This window comes from Phalacrocorax aristotelis, chromosome 15 (assembly GCF_949628215.1).
Source record: "Phalacrocorax aristotelis chromosome 15, bGulAri2.1, whole genome shotgun sequence".
Lineage (NCBI taxonomy): Eukaryota > Metazoa > Chordata > Aves > Suliformes > Phalacrocoracidae > Phalacrocorax > Phalacrocorax aristotelis.
In genome coordinates this window covers 9,880,789-9,902,852 of record NC_134290.1, presented here as the reverse complement: position 1 = coordinate 9,902,852, position 22,064 = coordinate 9,880,789, and the positions used below count along the sequence as shown (strand labels likewise).

The 22,064-nt window shown below is 38.2% G+C and overlaps 1 protein-coding gene across 3 annotated transcripts in view; it reads right to left on the bottom strand.

Moving 5' to 3' along the window:
• Window positions 1-2,734: 2,734 nt before the first annotated feature.
• IFT81 (intraflagellar transport 81) overlaps window positions 2,735-22,064 on the bottom strand; it is a 43,488-nt gene continuing 24,158 nt past the window's right edge. For all 3 annotated transcript variants that reach the window (XM_075109877.1, XM_075109878.1, XM_075109879.1), the window contains 8 exons: window positions 16,213-16,362; window positions 14,149-14,277; window positions 12,925-13,014; window positions 11,812-11,898; window positions 10,199-10,270; window positions 10,028-10,113; window positions 5,215-5,260; window positions 2,735-4,265 (listed from right to left, as the gene is read on the bottom strand). In XM_075109877.1, coding sequence (XP_074965978.1) covers window positions 4,083-4,265; window positions 5,215-5,260; window positions 10,028-10,113; window positions 10,199-10,270; window positions 11,812-11,898; window positions 12,925-13,014; window positions 14,149-14,277; window positions 16,213-16,362 — 843 coding nt within the window. In that variant the 3' untranslated portion in view covers window positions 2,735-4,082. The remainder of the gene's footprint in view (window positions 4,266-5,214; window positions 5,261-10,027; window positions 10,114-10,198; window positions 10,271-11,811; window positions 11,899-12,924; window positions 13,015-14,148; window positions 14,278-16,212; window positions 16,363-22,064) is intronic.

Genomic DNA, 22,064 nt, shown 5'->3' with positions numbered 1-22,064 from the left:
GAAGGGTTAACAGCGTTCCTTCAGCAGGAAACCTACTGCTGCAAATGATAACATGGGGCACACATTCAGACTGAGTTCTTTATTTTTTTCACTTAAGTCTGGACAAATACAGGGCCAACGAGAGAAACCAGATCTGCAAGCATGGGCGCTCCCCTCATCCGCAGACAAGATGACGGAGTAAGAGCTTCCCACACTCTGCTGTGTCAATGTGTCATGACCTTTCTCCCAAGGGGACACCTTTCAGTGACAGCACTTCAGTCTCCGTGGTCTTTCAGTCATACATCTGTCTGCCTTTGCGTGGAAGCTGGCTCCAGGCTTGCCAGACACTGCCAGAGTGGTGATTTAGGAATTGGACTGATACTGCCAAAGCGCTCTGCATAGGCCACTTGCTGAGGGCAGCCACAGGTAGCGAGCAGTGAGCTTTCAGCCACTGTTCATCCGGGCCAGACATGAAATACTGACCTAAGGAGAAGCAGCTCTGTACTTCGTTTCCAGTTCTTGAACAAGCAAGTCACTTGTCAAACAGATTTTCTATTGCTGATGGGGGACTACACTATCCGTATTTGTTAATTGAACATCCTCATTGTGAGGACATTCTCTACACACTGAACTGTTGCGAAATACTTCTGTTGTATTGTATTTTATAACGGTGAGCAGCATCATGCTGTGGGAAAGTCTTATCAAGAAATCCCTGGAAATCAGTATATTTAAACATAATAAATACAATAGCAGGGCCTAACTTTTATGACTGTGGGCAACTATATGCATATGACTTCCTTAGTAGCAATATCCATGTGAGTAAAGATACGCAAATTAGTATTCCTAGATTTGGGTTACTTAAGGAAGTCTAAGAACATTTCTTTTATCTATCATAGTTCAAACGGAAGTACAATGGTACCACTAATACAAACAAAACAATCAGATATCTAGAAGGTAAAATGGCAGGTACTGTTTTCTCATGCCCATTTCTGATGCCTGTAACTATTTATCTCTTAGGTCCATGTGGAACTTGCCAGTAGCTCTAAGGACAGCTGAAGTCAACATGACTAAATAATGCAAAATTGCAGAATACTGCAGTAGTTTTATAGCTGGAATACTTCCTCATCCAGGTCTGGGTAAAGATAAGGAGAAACCTTTTGAAACCAAGCAAGCTGCTGCTCATGAGTGACTGCTCAGATCAGCATTCCAACTGGAAGAAATCTGGTAAGTGCTGGAGCCCCAAATTTAGCTATGCACATTTTTTATTTATTTGGACCATCACAAGGGAAAGGCAGGTATTTTTTCCATATGGTAATGTTTAATCTTATTAGTTAACCAGCTAGAGTATTAATAATAACAAAGTAAAAAAATTAGAAGCTTTTTGTTGCAAGTTAGGAAGTAAAGATAAAACTGAAATTCAAAGATTTTTCAACGCTTCCATCAAATCATGAAAAGCCAGTGGACAGAATCCATTAAAGTTGCATTTATTAAATGTCCACTCATATAAAAAGCTAAAAATAGCATTTGAGTTTTTCCAATTTTCTTTTCATAACAGCTATTATGATTTTCTGCTTCATCTCAGAAAGTCATTTTGCTGCTGCTGTAGTGTATAATCTGTGTGCCCTTTCTTGGTGCAGTACAAATGACAGAACACTAATCAGATCAGAACAACAATCACGTCATCTTTGAGTAACTAGCAATAAACTGTTTTTACAAGGAAGAAAGATGAACTATTTTTAGGGCAACTCTGAACAGAGCAACAGAAAATGGTTATATTCAATCTTACTCTACATCATTGCTATGAATTTCAAAAGCATTGCTTTTCCCTGGGCAGCAGGCTAATCCGTGTAATACCTCTTTGCATTAATGGCCTAGTCAAATAGGGTTTTTAGGGTTCTGTTAAAAGTTTTGACCTGAAGTACACGAAATCCCCTTTCTCCCTGCCCCGTCTGGTGACTCTGAACTATAGGCTGATTCCCAAGTAACCTAAATGCCCATTTTTGGTGATTATCCTATGTTTTCAGCGTGTCTTACATCTAGTTGTCTGTGTTATTCTACTATTGCTGGCAAGCATTCAGCAAAACCCTCCTTTAGGAGTCCAGGTATATGACTACCATAACTCTCTTCAGACCAACAGACCCTGCAGTGCAATGCAGGTAAAGTATGGTAATAATGGTAGAGGGCCAGCAGGGAGAAAACGTATAGGCGTCTCTGGAGACAGCTGTGCCCACACGATATAGTCTGCATGTGCCCTCTTCCTGAGCTTCTCCCTTCCCATTTGATATGGTCTCCCTTCAGGGCCTTACTAAAGCCCGTTCTCCCACCACACAGAGTGATCAACTCATGGAAGCAGCGGGTGGTGGCAATGCTGCACGTTCTCCCCACCCCAGCCAACACTACCTGTGCCCATGTCCTACACAACAGCCATCCTTCCACACTCACTGGAAATGTGCGCAGGGGAAATGTTTCTCCTTGTCCTGGGAAAGATTAGTGTGCAGCTGTTGGGAAAGACTATCTTCAGCTATTCAGCGGTGTGGGAGGGCTTACATGAGGATGTCCTGGGGATCTATGGATCTGAGACCCACTTCTTACACATACACTGCAGCTTTGAACCCTCTGGAGGGCATCTGAATTAAATTTCATTAAACTACCCATTCAAACCACTTTTGCCTGAGGCCCAGCAAGCTACTTGTCACTAACAATTTACCTTCTTTCACCTAAGATATGTAAAAAAAAGAATACCATACAGTCAAAATGTAGTTGTCAGACTTTATTGTAGTTCTCTTAGCAAATATATTTAATGCAAAGGCAAACTAGAAACTAAATAATTACCATACCCTGTCTTGATACAGAAGACAGAAGATCTCATAGTTAGGTACCAAAGAAAGAAAAATTATTTTTTATGTCCTGAAAAGATGTTTTACTTCAGGCAGGAAGAACTAAAAAAACCCACCCCTATCTAGATATTCTATAAGCCAAGAGACTACAGAAGAATAGCAGGGGTTCTGGTCCCACAGACTTATCTCTCTGCTTCTGATCTTTGATTGCGGCTAAGAGCGCTCATCTGAAATGATGAGGCGTGAGGGACAGTTTCAAGCCTCACCTACATTCCTCTTCTCCTGGGTCAGCCGTGGGTCTCACAATGCAATTTTAAGATGCCTGACAGTTGCCTGCAGCTCACAGGTCAAAGCCAGAGTATAAGGCAGCCTTGCCTATCTACCTGTTTTGCATATTTCAACATATGCAAGAGCCACTGTGCCATATTTACATCCATCAATAACCCTCCACCCCTGGGATGACCCTCTTTGGGTAGCGTAATCACTTTGGAACCACACTGCACAGACATAACGGCACAAAATGTCCTCAGCGGAGAAAGCCTTTAGTTGACCACCGTTTACACCTTCACGTGGGCAACTCAGAAAAAATAGAAGAAGGAAAAAATACATTTGTTAAAAACAACAACAAAAGATAATGGAAAAAGCTCAGAATCCAAGTAATTGTTCTCCTGACGCTGTAGCAATGAACTGTCTCCTGGAAGCACAATCAGTTTAATTCAACCGTGCAAGGAAAGTATGACTAGGGGTGTGTGGGCAAGGCCTGTGCAGCTCAGAGTGAAAATGGCTCCATTCTTGCCAGTCACACTAGGTGAATAAAGACAATAGGGAAGGAGACGGCCAAGCCAGGAGGGCCACAATTATACGAAATCAAGTCTCAGGCCTTGCAAAAATGTAACCTTACTGATACAGAATAGGGAGCTGAGCAATTACATAAGTTTTCTGTGACCCTGGAGAAGGATTTCTTTTCCTTTGATCTCTCTGCAGATGCATGCCATTCCCAGCCTCATAAAGCAAAGATTTACGATGAGGCTCACCCTAGTGCAGCTCTCATAACAAATCTTCCTAACCATGTTATGTTGTCACTTAAGCAATGGAGGAAAAGCTTCGTAGAGTGGTTAGTTGCTCTCTTTGTTTATCCAGCAAAACCAAATGACGTACAACAAATTTATGTAGAAATGATGAAAGCAGCAATATTTAGTAAGAGGTTACCTTTAGGAAGCCAACGCGCTGTCTTCCTACTTTATGTTGGTATCAAGAAGGAAGAATTCACAATACAAGCCTATCTTTACCTCCTTCCTGAATGACTTGACCAATGGCTGTTTGATTTTGTTGTTTCAGAAAACATTCTCTCTTACATTCCATTAACTGCTCAAAATCCTGCCACATTTTAATTTGCTTCATATTTGGGCCGTGACTTTCCCGTACAGCTTTCTGCTTCTCCCGTAATTTCTGTTAAAAATACAAAAATGTTTGACTTTTAGAACAGTTTTATGCCACAAAAATTGCTTACATAGGCAGCTCGGAATGACAAAGATTTTTATATGCTACTGAAATATTATTTTGTTCAAGTTGATAACAGTCCTTGCAAGTGATAAATGCATTAACACCCGGGACTCTGTTATCGGTTTTGTACGGACTGACAATGATTTCAATCTTTTAAAACTGTCTAAATAACAGCCTTATCTATTTGAGAAGTTATGCTCAAATTCTTAGTTAATTTCCATACACAGCTCTTGCAGCATTAAGTTGCAAGCTGCAATGGACTCATATCGTGATATTGTAAACATGAAATTAATGTTTTACAATGAAACCTGCTACTGATTATTAATAGTAGCAGCCCAAATCTGTAGAAATCGCTGACAGACTCACTCATAAAAAGGAAACGAATAGAAGAAAGACGTTAAGTATGAATTGGTAAGCCTAACCTCGTCCATGCTGCTCTGAGCGTTGTACAAGATTACAAACGGACAACTGCTTTTGTTTAACACTGCTGTGCTGATGATCCCCTGGCCTTTAATAACAGTGATAAAGCTGACAGGCTCAAAATTTATTGTCTTCAACAGGTTGCTTTATATACAACAGAAAATTTGAGCTGGCACGGTTTGTTATGCCCAAGTTTCAGTTTCTTATCCAAATGGTTTTCAGGGAATGTGCTGTCACGTTAAGCTGTTTGACTATCTTTTACAAGTGGCTCATGCTATACTCTGCAGGAAATCAAGCCCTGAAGAGCGAGCAGGATCTCTTTTCAGGGTATTAGTTACCAATGCCAGCAGTAATGGAATTTTCTTTGTAGGCTGCAATATGCTTTTTATAAAAGACTGGCCACAGCTTTTGGTAATAAGCCCCACAAAAATATGAACCGAACAATGTTTTTACAAAGTAAAAACCTCATTCTTACCTTCCCAAAGTTTTCTTGTTCAAGGATCATTCGTGTATACTGTTCTCTAGAGGAAATATAAAATAATTTTATTATTATTTTATTTGGGTCTATGTAATAGGACAGAATAATGATGCAAGCATGGGAAATTATGAAAGTATTGTGAGGTTCATAAATGAGAGAGAGGAGGAAGCATGAAGAAACCTTTTTGTCATTGGACAACATATCCCTTGACATCAAGGATCAGATCTCTGATTCTCTCAGTGGTGCAGTTGGGAAAGGTGGTATTGGATAAGTTCTCTTACATTTTTGAAGCAGGCATGATTACTGCTCCTTCCAGCTTCAAGACAACAGCAAGATTGTTTAAGATAAGACACACTCAATCCCTTTATAATAATGCATTTAGCCTGGTGATATCCTGAAGTTAGCCAGTGGCCTCATTTGTACAAGCGTGAAGAGCTTACAAATCCACAGCCCTTAACTGCTGTAAATGTAGAGTTAGAATGAGTGGGAAAATACAGGAATGAAGGGGAATAGTATTTCACCCCAGGTTTGACAAATCCAATGACAGCAATGGAATCGCTGTGCGTTCCTCACTTTCAGAAAACAGCCGTCACATTTAGGTGCCTAAATATAGGCTTAGAAGCATAACTGTTGACATTCATTATTAAAAATCTTGGCTGCACACCTTTGTCTGTAACAAGTGGCTGGATCACTTTCTGACATATGCAAACTTGATACATGAAACCTGACAATAAAATATGCACAGCATAACAGCAGGATTCAGACACGTTATTATGTACTTATTTTGAATTTTTTTGAAATGTGACAATAAAAAAATTTTTCACTGATTCGCTTGGGAAAAAAAATTCCATTATTATATTTTGAGTGTAACAGGTACACTCAGAGGTTGAGAGTTTGCTAGTGGAATACAAAACAACACAGCTCATCTAAAGAACTTTTCCAGATTGCTCAGGGTTGAAGAATATTGCATAGAGAAATCCTAATTTCCAGAAAGAAATACGAGCCTTCCTGATACCAGAGCATGAAGGTTTGCTAGAGTGTGTGAGCAGCCGAGTAAAAGCAAGGCGTTGCGTTTCTTATATTCCTTCCATTTCTACTAAGTACTCCAGGCTTTCAACACAGCACTTGGGGCCCCTGGCCACCTGGTCCTGCCTGCCATACGCCCGCAGAATGGATGTGCAAGGAATGAAGCCGGATCATTTTATGATCTCTCACTCTTGGACAATTCTAGCCAGAACAAATGAGAGCTGTCTTGAGGCTGCCCCAAGTGCTGTGCTGCACAGCTGATCCCTAGCAATCCTCACCAAATCAAAGACATGGAAAGCCACACTGAATCTTCATATTTCCACTGGCACACAGCATATGTTCACACACATTTGGCCTCAAGAACGTATTTTTTTATTTTTAAGTAGAGTCTTCAAAGTAATCATTAGAAGATTAGATGTCTTTCCTAGTAAGTTTTTCTTTACTATTTATAATGATGACTGGAAAGAATGCAACTTAATAACTTCATTTAAAAAACCCACAACTTTCTATATTTAGAGAAGAAAACTAACTTTTCACATTCCTAAGAAGTGACTCCACAGAACGGAGAGTTTATATTCAATAAAGGGGGTCAGAATTAAGACATTTTTTGTTCAATACGTTGTTAGGAAAGTGCTGTTCTATTTATAGTTCATTTTTACTCCGTTTACATTCCAGTGCCTGCTGAAAAATACATTCACATTCTGAAAGGATGTCTAGAAAAAAATTTTATAATCTCATTTTATATTTTGCAAAGATCTCTGTATTGTACTTGGTTGTAATTCATTTAAATGTGACAGGTCTGCGACCTCTTACAGAGGGTCAAAAACGCGTATAGTTGTGCGAGAGGGATAATTTCCCTAGCTTCTGTGCCCACAGTTAGCAAGTGAAATGGGGACAGCAGAGAGAGTGGTAATGCTCCGTTCACATTCTCCTCACCATACCTGGAATTACATAGTTGGACTCACACTTAATTCCAGCATTTGGCTTTGATGGCTTGTCTGTGTGAATACTCGCACTGTGGACGTTCATTTCACAAGTATTTCAGCTGGAGCATTTTTTGCTTAGCATCTGTGAATAAACTCAGACCCTCCCCTTCCCTGCAAGGCCATAAAAGGACAGCGCCTGATGTTTGACCTGCATTTCCTCTCAGCTGCTTGGCTGAGCCATCTTGCCTTTCATACTAATGAATATTCATATCATCACTACGTTTTTTTCTCACAACCACTTCTTTTTTCATCCTTCTGCTTAATTTTGACGTTTCATAATTTTTCATTAGACAAATCTTTTACTTCCTACAGCCTTCCATTATTTTGTGAGATGGAAAAAGAGGCTTCTTAGCCTCCACTCACATTCTATCTCCTCGTCCTTTTCTTCTCCACCCTAATGTTAGTAGTTTTCTTTTCTTACTCTTATTTTCCTACATTGTTTGCTACAGCGTTTAAACATTTTCATGCCTCAGATCCTTGCAGAAGGTCTCTGTGATGCATATTAATCTAGCCCTTCATTTCTTAGTGACCTCTGCCTCATGTCCTAGAGCCGCAGGAGATGCGGCTCCACTGATACCAGTGCAACGTGCATCAGGACTTCTAGTTCATGAAGGATCTGACAGCAGAAGACCACCTCATCTCTCAGTGTCTCCTGAGGGAATCCGTGCAGGGAGTAATTCGCACTCAGTTTGTCATGTCGCTATCCCTGTCAAGGGCCCCATTCCAGAGCCCATAAAATCTTAGTGGGCAGCTATTGCCTTTTTTCACTCCACGAGTGAAGGAATTGCCTCTGGTGATACTGAATGACATTTGATTACATTTGCTACCAACTAACAGTGCTTCCCTCGTTGCCACCACTACAACAGAAAGGTCCAGAAGTTATTCTGAGAGGTAAGAAGTCCTAAGACGACAGATATCTTGGGAAATTAATTTATTCTTCCATCTCCTTTGAGAAGTGACAGACAACTACTGTTTCTCTTTTCCTGTTGTGATGTCAGTGCATTGGGTGGTCTGAAGCTTTCAAACAGAATGTAGAACAATTATTTATTATCTAATTAAGCAGTTCTAGCTTCACTTTGCCACTCAGCCATGTTTTCAAATTGTTTTGTAAATGAGACAACTCTGTGAAACATTTTGGCAGACTGTACGGAAGACTGTACATGAACCACAGCTCTGACATGACAGATTACACAGATCTCAAGCAACAATCTGTCCTGTCTCTGAAATACAAATGCAGAAATCTAAGAAAAGGCCTCACATCCAGGAACTACATTGCTGTGGCTTTTTAAAGCCTAAGCAATAAAGCAAACTGTAGGAATGCTGATTGATGCAGACTATGAGATGGAGACGTACAAGGCAGAGCCGATGCCCCCTCTGCTCTGAGCTAAAAATTCTATACTCTGTGGAGATTGCTTGGTACAGTAACAGCTATACCTTTGAGGAGAGCCATTCCTACTTTCAAAACATCAGAGCATTTTTCACTCCTTCCATTCATGAAAAAATTAAACAAAAAGATCCCTCATTACGGCCGGCAAACACGAACTTTATAACTACTGTTTTGATAAATATTTTCATGACTGAGAAATACTATGGTGTGAAAGCCAAAGACCACTTTGTAAAACTAGTGACAACATTTTAAGCTTGTTTATTTTGTTGACAGCTAGGATCTAAGAAGTCTTTTGGAGGTCAAAGATAAAACTGGCTGGAAAATGAAATTTCTATTTCATGCAAAATTCTGGAAGTTTGAAAAAGTAATTATGAAGAATTCAAAACAGAATAAAATTTTGACACTTCTAATGTTTTGGTTTGGATTTTCCTGATGTTTAATTTTGATGGGGCTAAACCAGTGTGTTGACTTTATTGCCTGAATTTTGTTTCACCTTTTATATTGTATTAAAAGATTGAACATATACAAGATTTTAAACTGGATACTTTTACAAAAATATTTAGTATGCAATAAAGTGCAAAAAAATCTATATAACACAGTAATGTTTAGACTTCTTAGCACAGATAATTAATCCAAAATACCTCATTCTCAGAAATCATGTCAATCTTTGGCAGGACTGCATCATTTAAAACAGAAAACTACACAAAAAAAAAATCATCAGCTCAATTCATAACCTCTTCTGCTTGTCTCCCTACCAGGCAAATGCAAAGGGTCCTGAAAAAACTCACAGGATTTAGCAACTGTTTTTATATCGGAGTAAATCAAATTGAGCATAAAGATGAAGGTTCATGTGATGGTGCAGAACCATATTCATTCTTCCTCCAGTAAGAACTGCAAATAGGAGCCACACAAAATCCATTTAGGATGAGTACATGCAGTGCTCCATTCCTGTACCAGTGATGGTGACAGCTATTATACCTCAGAGAAGAGCAGATTTGCAAGAAATGGCCAGGATCTGAGGGCAGCACATGGTTGCTCTCTGAGAGGTGGTAGACCTAATCCTGCACACTGGAGTCTCAGGGAAACTTGGCAGAGGCATTATGTCTGGTAGAGCCACACTTCCTGCAGGACCTAGTTGAAGCACAGCTTCTCTGAGCTTGTGCCAACAGGGGCTGCAAGTTAAAACCGCTATCTGGGGCCTATAATCTCCAGCAGGAAGGGAAAATCTTTTGGTATGTCTGAGAGAACTCATAGGTTTACAGCAGTATATACTGGAATTCAAGATGCTTATTTTTAGATTATTATAGCGTTTCTAAATTTGTCAGGTGAACTCCTCCAGTTCAAATGCCAGTGAGAAAATTCCTAACTTCAACCTCAAGTTAACACAAAGGAAACACATCAATATACTTACCGAATTGCCTTTCGTCTCTCCTGTGGGTCTGGGGAGACGTATGCCTTCATTTCTTCTTTAGCACGCTGCAGCTGTATTTCTAGATTCTATAAAGAAATCCATAATTAAAAAAAAAAAAATAATTCCTATTTCATTTCACAATGAACAATTTCATCCCTCCTGTGATCTTACCCTCTTCATGCAGTTAATATAACGGTAGTTGCTTTCTTCCTGAACACACTCCTCAAGAAGTCCTTTCACTTCCTGTAGCACAAGAACAATATTTCAAAGGACATCGTAACTGGAAGTCCACAGGAGATGCCCTGTGTTGCCACATAAACCATGAAAGTCCATAACAGAAACAGACATAATACTGAATCGATAACTCTTAAATGTTTATAAAAGACTTCTGTCTCTTTTAATGATAAACACAATTGATTTTTTTTTGATTTGCAGTTTCAGTCACACTTACAGATGCTAAATGATTGTTAATAGGTGTTTATTAATATGACCGACCACTAACAGACTTCACAAGTGCTGCCAAGGCTCTTGGTCCTAAGCACATCTTAAGTGCTAAGTACAATTGTGAATAAGCATTTCCTGGAACACATCTGCAAAATGTATGTTAGAAGCTACAGACGTGTTAATAGTATGTTAATTAGCAATCAATAATTATGTTGAGTATGGAGATAGTGGGTTAGTCCCACCTCTAAATGGTCCATACCAAAAAACCCTATTAATCCAGATGGAATTCATGTGCCCCAGGTCACACAGCAGTTGTCAACTCCAAAGCTCTGTCACCATAGGATTTTCAGACCATCAGCTGGAAAACTGTTCTACTGTTCACTGCAAGAGTTTGCTGACAGTCATGCCCAGCTTAACCAGTGGATGCGATTGTCATTGTGTGCTAGAAAATGACTTAAGATTTGTCTGCCAAGGAAAAAAAGCCTTGATTGCTATTGTAAAATAGTTCTTATGGAATGTCTGCTTCAGAGTAGGTTCATCTGTGGATTCTTTTATTTTGCTTGGATTAAGTCATACAAAGGTATTTTTAGTGCAGGAAAAGAATTATCTATATATCCACAGATGCTTTGAATGTATGACTTTTTTATTTTGAAGTATATTGCTTATGTGGGCAAGCCCTTGAAAAATCAAGTCCAGACAAAATTCAGAGGAGGTGATCTAGTGAGATAAAGCAGATTCATATAAGCATATTAATATTGGTGTGTCTGTCCCCACCATAAAGGATTGCGATGCCTCCTAAAAGTGCTATCGTTCAAGCAATGCATAAACTACATAGGCACAAGCTCTCAGATATACCTGTATGGTTGTATTTTTAAAAAGCTGTTGTATGCAAGAATTCAAGACAAGTCACATTTAATGAAGTGTGTTTGCCATCAATTTCAGTACATTAGTTGTCCCATTGGATTGGCGGCTAATTTAATGAATCTGCTAAATCCATATAAAGAGTCATCTTGATAAATTAATCCTTATTTTCTCAGATACTATCTAGTCAGCAGGATTTCTGGCAGATGCATCTTCTTTTATAGTATCCTTGCTAATCAAAGCTGGACATCAGTGGATGGCCTGATGTACCACTGAGCTCATTTGTCGCTATCCAGAACAGGAGGTGTGTGCAGCTGTGGCTAGTCCACAGCAGCTTCAGGCATGATTTGCATAGCTGTGGATCACCATGGACTCATTTCCACCTGAAGTGGATTTGTACTTTCCGTATCCAGAGGGAAGGCAGGGAAAATATTGTAGCATAGCATTTATTAACATGCATGAACAAGCCACCATCTTACCTGTTCCAGTGTGGAGCGACTGCTTTCTAACCCCGCTGCACAACTGTCGTATTGGATTTTTTTTTCATCACATTCTTGAGTTAATTCCTTATGTGAAAAGGGCAAAAGGGTACATAAATGAAATCTTCACTTGACTGACATGTGACATTCAGGCAGACTGCTCTTGTCGGTCTCACACATCAAACTCAGCTACTGGCACACTCACAGACACTTACATAAACCGAGCAGGCACATGGGTTTTATTACACAAGGGGAAGCCACTAGCCTCCACTCGCATACTGGAGGATCAGCTGTATACACCACAACATAGTGTGCAAACTTCCTCTGTACAGCCACATCCATAGCTTTAATGCAGTAGGTTAATAGGGCAACGTTTGCAAGAAGAAAGGAAAAACAATTATAAAAATAGAGATTAAGAAAGGATTAATATACTTGCTACCTATGAAAAGCCAGCTTTCTAGTTGTGCACAACAAATGCCTTAGCTGGATTTCACTTGCTGACACCTTCAATAGAACCACTAAAAGCAAGTTGTCTGGAGATTCGGTTGATAGATAAACGAACAGCCTATTTACTTCTACGGCAATGAGCCAACTTATAGCAGCTGTGGACCTGAACAACTTTTTTTTTCAGCTCTCTATAAAATTCTGAAAACAAATGGATAAATCTATCATTCCTACAGCCTAGTATAGGACTTAGATCAATGTATTCCGCTGTTTGGATGACACATTATTTGCAATCCGTTTAAAAAGGAGAGTGTTAGCTGAGGTCATTAGTGCTGAGATGCAGAAAAAGCTTTGAAACCAATTTGAAAACTAACTTTTCTATGGTTTTGAACCATGATTTTTTACATTTTCCCCTGGTGTAGTATTTTTTTTTTAAATTGCTGTAAAGGACAAAACTTTAAGCCTGATTTTGTGCCTGCGCTGTCAGCTTGTATGAGTTCCAGTCTGTACCATGTTGCCTGTTGCAAATCACTGTTGACCCATTCTGCTATTTCCAGCTTTCCTTCAGAGTTGATTATGTCCTTGTACAGCACTACAGAGATCTGTAACTTACACTTATTTGCGATTCTGGCTTTATTTACACAGAACGAGATAAGTTTTTCTACTAACTTGGCAATTTTGACGCAACTGTCTCAGTTCTTTGATAACAGGAGCTAGGCTTGCCTTCTTCTCTGCCACCATAGCATTCAGTTTTTTTACCTGATGGAGAGACAAAATAATATACATTAACAATATGATACTAATAGTACATTTATATAATTAGGAATGTGAAAACAAAGACAATAAAACCAAAATATGGAGAGAAAAAAATGTGCGATGAAGACTGGACTGTATGTAGCATAACACAAGTTCAGGCCTAATTAACAAAGGGAAAGAACCCATCTTGCAGTGGGGTCATTACCACAAATGAGACAAATTCTGCTCCCATTGTTTCAGCTGAGAACAGCAGGGAGAAGCCCAGAAGACAGCCTATGTGCAGTAACCAAAACGCTTAAGGAGTGGGGGGAAATGAAGGAGCTGCACAGAGGTGGACTGAGAGAAAGGAAGACATCCTTACAAAAATGAACAAACAAACCAACCTGCCTGCAGAGGTTAAATAGAGTTTGAAAATGCTAAAACATAGTTGCTTTAAAATGTTTATACTGAAAATTCAAATTCGATCCAGCTTTCTATTTGAGACCCATTCTGTTTTAGTTATACTGCTTTATTTTAAAAGTCCCCTAATGACTTCAAAGAAAGCTATTTCACATTTTGCTCTTTTAAAATATTTTCAAGTTAGAAACTCAAATTCTGTCTTGCTTCTATGGCAATGTGGGAAGTTAAATTAAAACATGGCAGATCTAAGAGCAATTGAAAATTAGGCTATAGAGAACAAGACAAGATATTTAGTTCTTTAGGCATAGTAAGTATTTTTTTTAACAAATGCTTAATGCCAGTAATTTACAAACATTTTGGAAAAATATTCTATTAAAGATTCAAACCATTTGTCTTTTTCAAATAATGTGCTAATAGGAAACCACTTCTGAAATCACAAAGAGCTCAAAATCCAAGGACAAAACTTGATATCCCTAATGTTTCTGAGGGGAAGAAAGTAGGATTTTCTTTTTTTTCATAATTCTAAATTTCTTCTTCACATTTTAGTGAAAATGTGAAAAATGTACATTTTAGTAAACTTTTTCAACATTACCCTTGTACACTGTTTGAAAATGTATTTCTCTATATAAACATAGATTAAAAGAAAATTAAAAACCCAAAAGTATTAAACTTGGGTTTCTATGCTGAGGAACCAGATATTCCAACTGAGGAAATACAATAGCTTAAGACAAAAATCACCATTTCAGACATGTTATCTAGCGTCCGGCCTTTCATTTCATCCATTTCACTCTTTACTGCAGATACTCTTTCCAGCTCCTCCTGGGTGTAACTATATCCAGAAATACCTTTCTTGTCTTCAATAGCTTGCTGTAGACACAAAAAATAAATGCTGAATGTAAGACCATTAATCAAGAAGCATAGCAAATTCCTTCACTGTGCCAAAATATTGTAAGAACATGGAAAAGCTAAGTACTGCAATCAATTTATTTTAAAAGTGATTATTAATCTAGCTGCTGCGACAACTAACTTTTTGTCTAGCGCCTGTATAGTAGGATAATAACAACTTTCTGTAAACACACTATTTGGTCAACCAGCGCCCAATGAAATTACTGGAAAGTTTCCACAAAGTCAAGTGGGCTTTAGGTCAAGCTCTAAAGAAGTTCAGTATGTAAAATCCAGATGCTTAATCTGAAGATGTAGCTAATCATTTTTTAAACAACTGTCAAGCAAAACTAAGTAAGTGCTGTATTCATTGTAGTAATACTAACACCATTTACCAAATCCTAGCATTACATTTCATAAACTTTACATTTAATTATATGTTGATGTAACAGTCTGTAGCAATGCTTGCTCATTAAGTATGTATGGAGGGTATTTTCCGTAATCTGAAAGCTAAGTGTTGATTAACGCAGCCACAATTTGTTAAAAAGCAAAAGCTTCATTCTTAAAAGCACCACGGTATCTATGAACTCCAAGTCCTTTATCCTCAAAAACCTTTTACAACCATATGTTTAAGAAAAAATTTGTCTCTGTTAATAGCTACTGCTACCCTGGCGGGAGCATTTTGCAGCCTTCAACAGCAGTGTGGTGTCTGACAGGGCGTTATGCCCCGGGCTAGAAAAGGTATGTTTGATTCTATGGGGGAAAATCGTGCACTAGTCATCTGGTGGTAAGAACTTTATGAAACCAAAGCTCTGTAGTTTTACTACATGGTAGTTTAGAAAAGGTCAGATCTGAATGGGAATATCCTGCTGACCATACGTCTGTATGTCATATGACTATATGTGTAGCCACTTCACAGACAAACTTCTAGTGCTTTCTCCCTGCTGTGCTTTTCCTGTGGGACAACTAGCATATATTAGTTATCATGCTGTAGATAAACACTTTATTGGCGGAAAACACGCATCTACACACCTTCCTTCTAGCTGAATAGCAATCAGGAGAAAAAGCTCTGATCCTACTGCTTAGGTGCTTCTTTCTACCCAGGTAGCAGTTCTGATTTTGTTTATAATTAAACAATGAACACCTTATCGAAAGAGTAGGACATCATCCACTGCAACTACATGAGTATCTTTCCAAAGTCTATCCCATGTATTCTCACACTTTCAATTTTCTTTTAACGAGGCTAATACTTTTATGTTTAAAAATGCAAAAAATGCACATATAACAAAACTGCATAAGTAAACCCAAAGTATTCTGATAACAAAAATACTGGTATTAGAAGAAAATACTACAGCAGTAGATTTTTGTGAACTAAAAAGGGAATGTCTTTGCATTTGGGATGCGTGTATATTCCTTGAACACTTATAGTTAAGTATAGCAGAAATCCTTCTCCTGCTGTTCTGGCTTAGAAAAAGCATTCCCCCAGTTTTAAATATTTCACTTACTGTGAAAGGCATTTTCTTCTAATTATTCTGGGGTTAGAATGTTTCCTTCCTGCTCGCTCTTTTTTTAAATACTATTTCTATATATTTGCAGCAGTAACTTGAAGCCTACTTGCTGCTGATAATTTTCAAAGCCCTTACTATGTATGTGGATACTGAAAACTAATTTAAGACTTCAGCCTTGCTCAACTGGAATTAGTGAAGATTTACCATTGACTTTAAAAAGCAGGGTCAAGCCCCTCAGCCTAAAAAGAAACTGCAGAACAGTCATGACTGCCTGTAGGAAACAGTTGCTGAACAGAGTACAGCAGCTTTGCTGAGGATGATATACATTAACAAAACAACATCCATCTCGTTATACAGCTGTTGCCAGGGAAGCAAGGGTGATGGACTGTGTAGCAGTAAATGCTTGTATTACCAACTGCTGCTGAATAGCCTCGTGGCGCTGTTTTAGAAGTTCTTCTGTCCTCTGGAGGATACCGTACTCAGCTGTAATTTCTGCTATTTCCAGTCGCTTCTTTTTATAAAATGTGTTTTTGCTCCGGAGCTTATTAACATAGTGTTTGAACTGGAATGAGAGAGAACAGAAATATCATTTGACTCAAAGCAAAAAAGGGCCTTATTGCAGACTGTTGCTATATAAAATGTAATTATCCTATTTGGACAGCATATTGAAGATTAAGCGTTTAGAACAGAGGACTGGAATTCAGGATTCCCAGGGTCTATTTATTTTCGGCTGTGCATTTGTTCACTGAGTGAAATCAAGAAAACCAGCTCTATTGCCTTCTGTTCCAGCTCACTCATTTGTAATAATAGTGAGATCACTCGGTTCTGCCATTTGACAGTTGGAAAAGTAATTACTCTTTGGAAAATGTTGTGAGAATCATGGATAATAAAAAAGTTAATGCAATAATAATTTACACTTGTAACAGAGCACCAGACCAGCAGCGTGTAGCCCGGAAGAGCTCTGCAGACCAAGAAATATGATAAGAAAGTACAGAAAAGTTGGAAGAGAAGAGGGCATGGGAAAAGACCTTTTTTTTTTATGTGCTAGTTCTCAATAGCTAAAATTTGTTGTTCTCTTTCCTTGACTCTTGCAGACCTAAATGATATCACTGGCTAAGTTTTTAAAAACAAGAACATAAAAACAGAGTTCTTGCATAGAAGCAGAGAAATGCGATATGTCACTCAAAATCTAAAGTAATGGAGAATTTATATTTTTATTTAAGATTAAGCAAAATAATACATATACTTACAGACCAACAGCCTTAGCCAACTTACACCTGAATCTGTGTGTGCCCAATTTGTAACACATAGGAAATATCAGGTGTTGAAACAAACATGTCATACTTTGCCTTAATGTTTTCCACTGGTCAAACAGTCTTAGCTCTTATATTTTACATGAGAGCTTGAAGCAAATGCCAGTCACAGCTAAAAACTACATTCAGATGCAGAGGTGGAAAGCAAATAAAATTTCTTGGAGTAAATGATGTAAGAACAGGCTTCAGAATGTTCCTTGACGAGGAGGGGTTCAGCATGGGCAGAGCGAGCATGAAACAGGCAGCCCCAAGGAGAAAACATGAGTCCCACTACACTGATACAAGTTTAAAACTCAAACATAAAATACCTTAAGATTTGGAAATCTACATTCATTTTTCTTTTTGCAAAATTATGCCTTTCTCTTCTAAAGAATAAATCCAAAACCCCAGTGTGACCACAGCCTAAGAACCCCCAGAGTAACTGTACGTTCTATAAAAAGTGTCCTGGGCAAAATGCCCAAAATGAAATCAACCCTGTTCATCTGCCATCCTGTGCAATATCTAGGCCAAAGCTGCTTCTCTCTTGCTATGCTCCAGAACTATTTTTAAAGCCAAAAGCTATAAACGTTTTTGGTGAAAGAACAAACCCACAAATTACTCAATGTGCTCTATGCAGATCGGACTATGTGTGGCTTTGGAATACCATCTTACATTGTGCGTGCTACCTAGGACAAGGATAGACAAGGTCACCTAAGCCACAGCACTGCACAGCGGAGGCAGTTCTGTTACAGTCCTACTGTCTTCATTATATTATTGGCACACTTTATATAGTCTTAACAGAATTAATTATTTTTCAAAGCAAATTCAAGTATATCCTCTTAGTTAATACAAAAGACCTTTTTTTTATTGTTTAGACAATACCAAGTTTTCTGTGACTTTCAAAAGATTATAAAAATATAATTACAATCTCTCCAACTAACTGAGGAAAATTTAAGGGAAGTACAGTCATCTGTCTTGATGGAGTAGTTTGAGAGAGATTTCATTTGGCCAGTGGAATACAGTAAAGAATGATGTAAAGGATTAAACTTAATATGTGACCACATACAGCTATCAAATCTGAACGATTTTCTGTCAGTTTATCCCAGGATGAAAAGCAAACTATTATTCTCTTCACTTCTACAGCTACTTTTATGGTCTTGAAAATAGCTCAAGTGGGAGGTAGAGTATTTGCATATTCAATATTCAAAGCATAATGTATTTTACAATGGAAGTCAAAGGATCTTGTTGATTAAAGAACTGATTCCACCAATGTTCTATTATTAAGTTAGGACTATATAATAAAAATTTCACCCATAACGAACAAGTTGCTCACTTTGACAAGTGAAACCTGTTCGTTTTAGGAGATGGATCTTTCATCACAATCTCTGGCTTTCTAAAAGCAAATTTAACCTTTCACATAGCTTTTATTGCCTCAAACAAGGTAAAGCAAGGTAAAAAATGGTAGCAAAATGATAATATCTGTAGAAAATCAATCAGCAATTTGGCCAAATTTTCAAACAACTTCAACTACTGCAAATGCAGCAGAGATTAGCCCCTCAAAATCTCACTAGCTGAGGGATTCTTTAGATCCAGGGCCAAATTTAGAGCTGGGGTTATTAGATTTGACTCCGCTTAAATCAGCAGCTTGTAGGGATCTTATGGCAAAATTAGGTTTCTTCAGCCTAAAAGCTGAGAATCATTCTGTAGGTTTCCAAAAATTAAAAATAAGCTTCTTGTAAAATAGCAGGGCTTTCATTTGTGTAAGCATTACTTCTGAAGCTTTATGCATCTCATTCTCCCATCTATATGCGGATGAAAAATAAAGCCCTTAAAATGCTATAAAACACTGTATTTTACTGCAGTAAAAGGTCTTTTTAAGTAATTTGAATAGTTCACAAAAGAATAATATCATCTAGCCATATCACTTTAAAGTTAACTAACCAAAAGGAATCCATTTTTGAGCAGCAGCATTTTCCCATAGACCAGGTCAACTGCTTCCTGCGTCGAAACTCAGCAGGCTCAACCTACAGAATTCCCATGGATCTGTCAGTGCCTGCAGTGATGTGCCATTCAAGGCTATGTCCGCTAGTAAGCTTTTCTTTCTCAAGCAACTTAACACAAATAGTTATTTAAGCTTCAAAGATTAAATGGCTGGGCAAGAAGCAAATGCTGGCACTGAGTTAGCAGTTAAAGTAAACAAGCCTGGAGACCCATGTTTGCTAGCCGAGTCAGAGCCCCCTGAGATATAAGAACTATCGAAATGAAAGCAAAGAAAGATTATGCTCTTTCACTTGGCTATTTTTATGGGCGACTATAACATAACAAGCGTGGAATCTAGATTATGAAACAGAGCGAATGAAAACAGGACTTTGATCTCTCATATAATGTCCTGCAGCGTGCAGGCATCCAGCATCCCTGGGCAGATCTCAGGCATTATGTTCCATTTTTGTTGAAAGAATCCAGCAATGCTAGTACTTTATGCTTCTCCACTGACTACGATCTGAAAGTGATTACCATCAACAGATTAAGTCTTACCACACTTTTGTGAAGTAATTAAGTATTACGACAATTCTAAATATGGCAAAATGGAATTATGGCTATTAAAATGGCTTCTCCAGGACCATACAGAGCCTGGCAGGTTACCCCCCGCCAGGAAGGAACATAAGCATGTTGACCACGTGCTTCAGCGCATTGCTGAACTGGGATCAAAGCCCAGCTCCTCTAACACTTCGCCTTATGCTTTCACTGTAAGCCCATCATAGTGTTTCCTTGAAACTAACATTTGCCCATATGAAGTTTTCATAGGGTTCTTATTCCAATATTATCATCAAAGGAGAAAATGGGTAAGTTTGCCTTCAGAAAGAAACAAATCCCAGACTAATCTCTCACTTTTGAGTCAAATCTTCAAAAATAGTATTTTCTGGATTACTGTATCAATTTGATTGTGTTATAGTAATCAGAATATTCTTCATATTAAAGTACTATAGCAAACAAAGTATTAATTGTAAAAAATAAGATTTCTTTCTCAAATACATAATCTAAATAAGGTTTCAAATAAACAGTTTTGTTAATAAAATTATTTGCACAAGCACAATAATTGTAGAAAATCTTAGCTGACTACATTTTATTAAGAATGGAGGAACAGATGTTTTAATTTTCTAACTAGACCAATTAATGGGATACAGACTGTCCAAAGTATTAAAATTCAGTTTAGAAAAGTTCCTGATCATGACAGATTTTCAGTACTTTTTCCTAAGGGGCTCTAAATTTAATCTAGCACAGCCACTACTGGATATAGTTAATTACTCATACATAGAAGGATGAAATTCTAAAAGATATGAGCAGTATTACCTCAATCTATTAAAATGAAAGTTTCCTACAGCCTGCTCATTAGACAAATCACTCAGGAAAACTCTTCATTAGCATTAAGTAGGATATCTCTTCTAGGAGTGCTTGTTTCTGGTCAGGAAAGAAGTATTAAAGTACCCATTACTAATAATTTGGATCAATCAGAATATTTTTAATGAAAAACCATTTTCAGTTATCATTGAAAATGCACAGATCAATAAAACTGATGATTTATTCATGTCAGTGGGTGCTGAGAGAGCATTCAGTTCAGTTCAGCTGTCTGAATCACTGCATACATTTGGCTTAAATGATGGTTAACTTCTTACAGCAAAAAGCTTCTGGCTCCTGTATGAATCCTACAGATTTGCCGCTTTTGTTCTCACAACTCAACTACCAGCTACTCTCCTATTTTCGTGTGTAAGGAGCCTTTGACAGACGGGAATATAACTGCAACTGGAACCTTAGTGAAAAGTTAAGAGAAAGACAGCAAACCAGTAAGGTAATATATTCCGGGTCCTGGCTTAAATCATTTAATGTTCAAGTTGTGAGCTCCTTTATAGCTACCCTCAAAAATCCCTCCATCTAGTTCGGACCTAGATAACTGCTTCTGGTGGATTCAGATGGGCTCAACAGCCCTAGAGGAAAAGTGACAAGTCATCCTGGATGACTGTTTTCTCTGTTTGCAAATTGAAACCAGGGGACAGGTAGGCATGGATGAGCATTTGTAGGAAAAAAATTAAAATCCTTATGTAAATGAATAAGCAAACCTCGCATATCCATTAACAAACTGAGGACTTTCTATGCCACATTCTCAAAAACATATTTGTTTCAACCACTGTAGCAAAGCACAGCTATGGTATGGCTCTATTCTGATACCTTGGGAAAGTCTAGGTTCTTGGGGCCCTATGCTGAACTCTGAAAAGTACAATGCATTGCGTAAAGAGCTAAAAATATCACAGCTTTACCTAGGATCACTTGTAATTGAACCATCTAGCCTTCTAAGTGTCAACATTTGATTCCCTAATTTTCAGGATCTGACAGCTGCAGCTAGGAGCCTGCCAACTGTGCCCCATGCTCATTGTACTTCGTTTGAAGTACTTAAAAAGATTTCATAATCCCCGAAGCAGACAATTTATTCCTACTTTTTTGTGTTTGATGTAGATGAATTGGCTATTCCCTGCTGTTTCTTCTAAGTTCTATCTAGCTGTTCAACCTCTCCAACCAACTGGAATGCTGTAAATTCCTTTTTATGATTACAGAAGAAAGCAAAACGCTAGCACCTGAAAACATAAGCCAGGATTGACCTTTTGCTGAATGAAGTGCTAGGAAGAACTCAAATGGAGATCCAAATACTGCTATGGGAGCACAAGCAAGGAAGGCACTGATTCTTCGATTGCCGAGTCTTCTGAGTGCCATGATATAAGACAAAGCAATACAAAGAGAAGGTGAGAAATGCCTGGCCTAGAAAAAAAGAATTTTTTAACTGTAGCATTTACATAGGTTAAACGTGGCAGGATTAAAAGCCTGTTTTAAACTTAAGACAGCAAAACTATTTGTTAAAACCCCCTCTTTCTTCGTGTTTGAAAATGGAGGAGCTAAACGTAAAGCATGTGTGACTGCACAT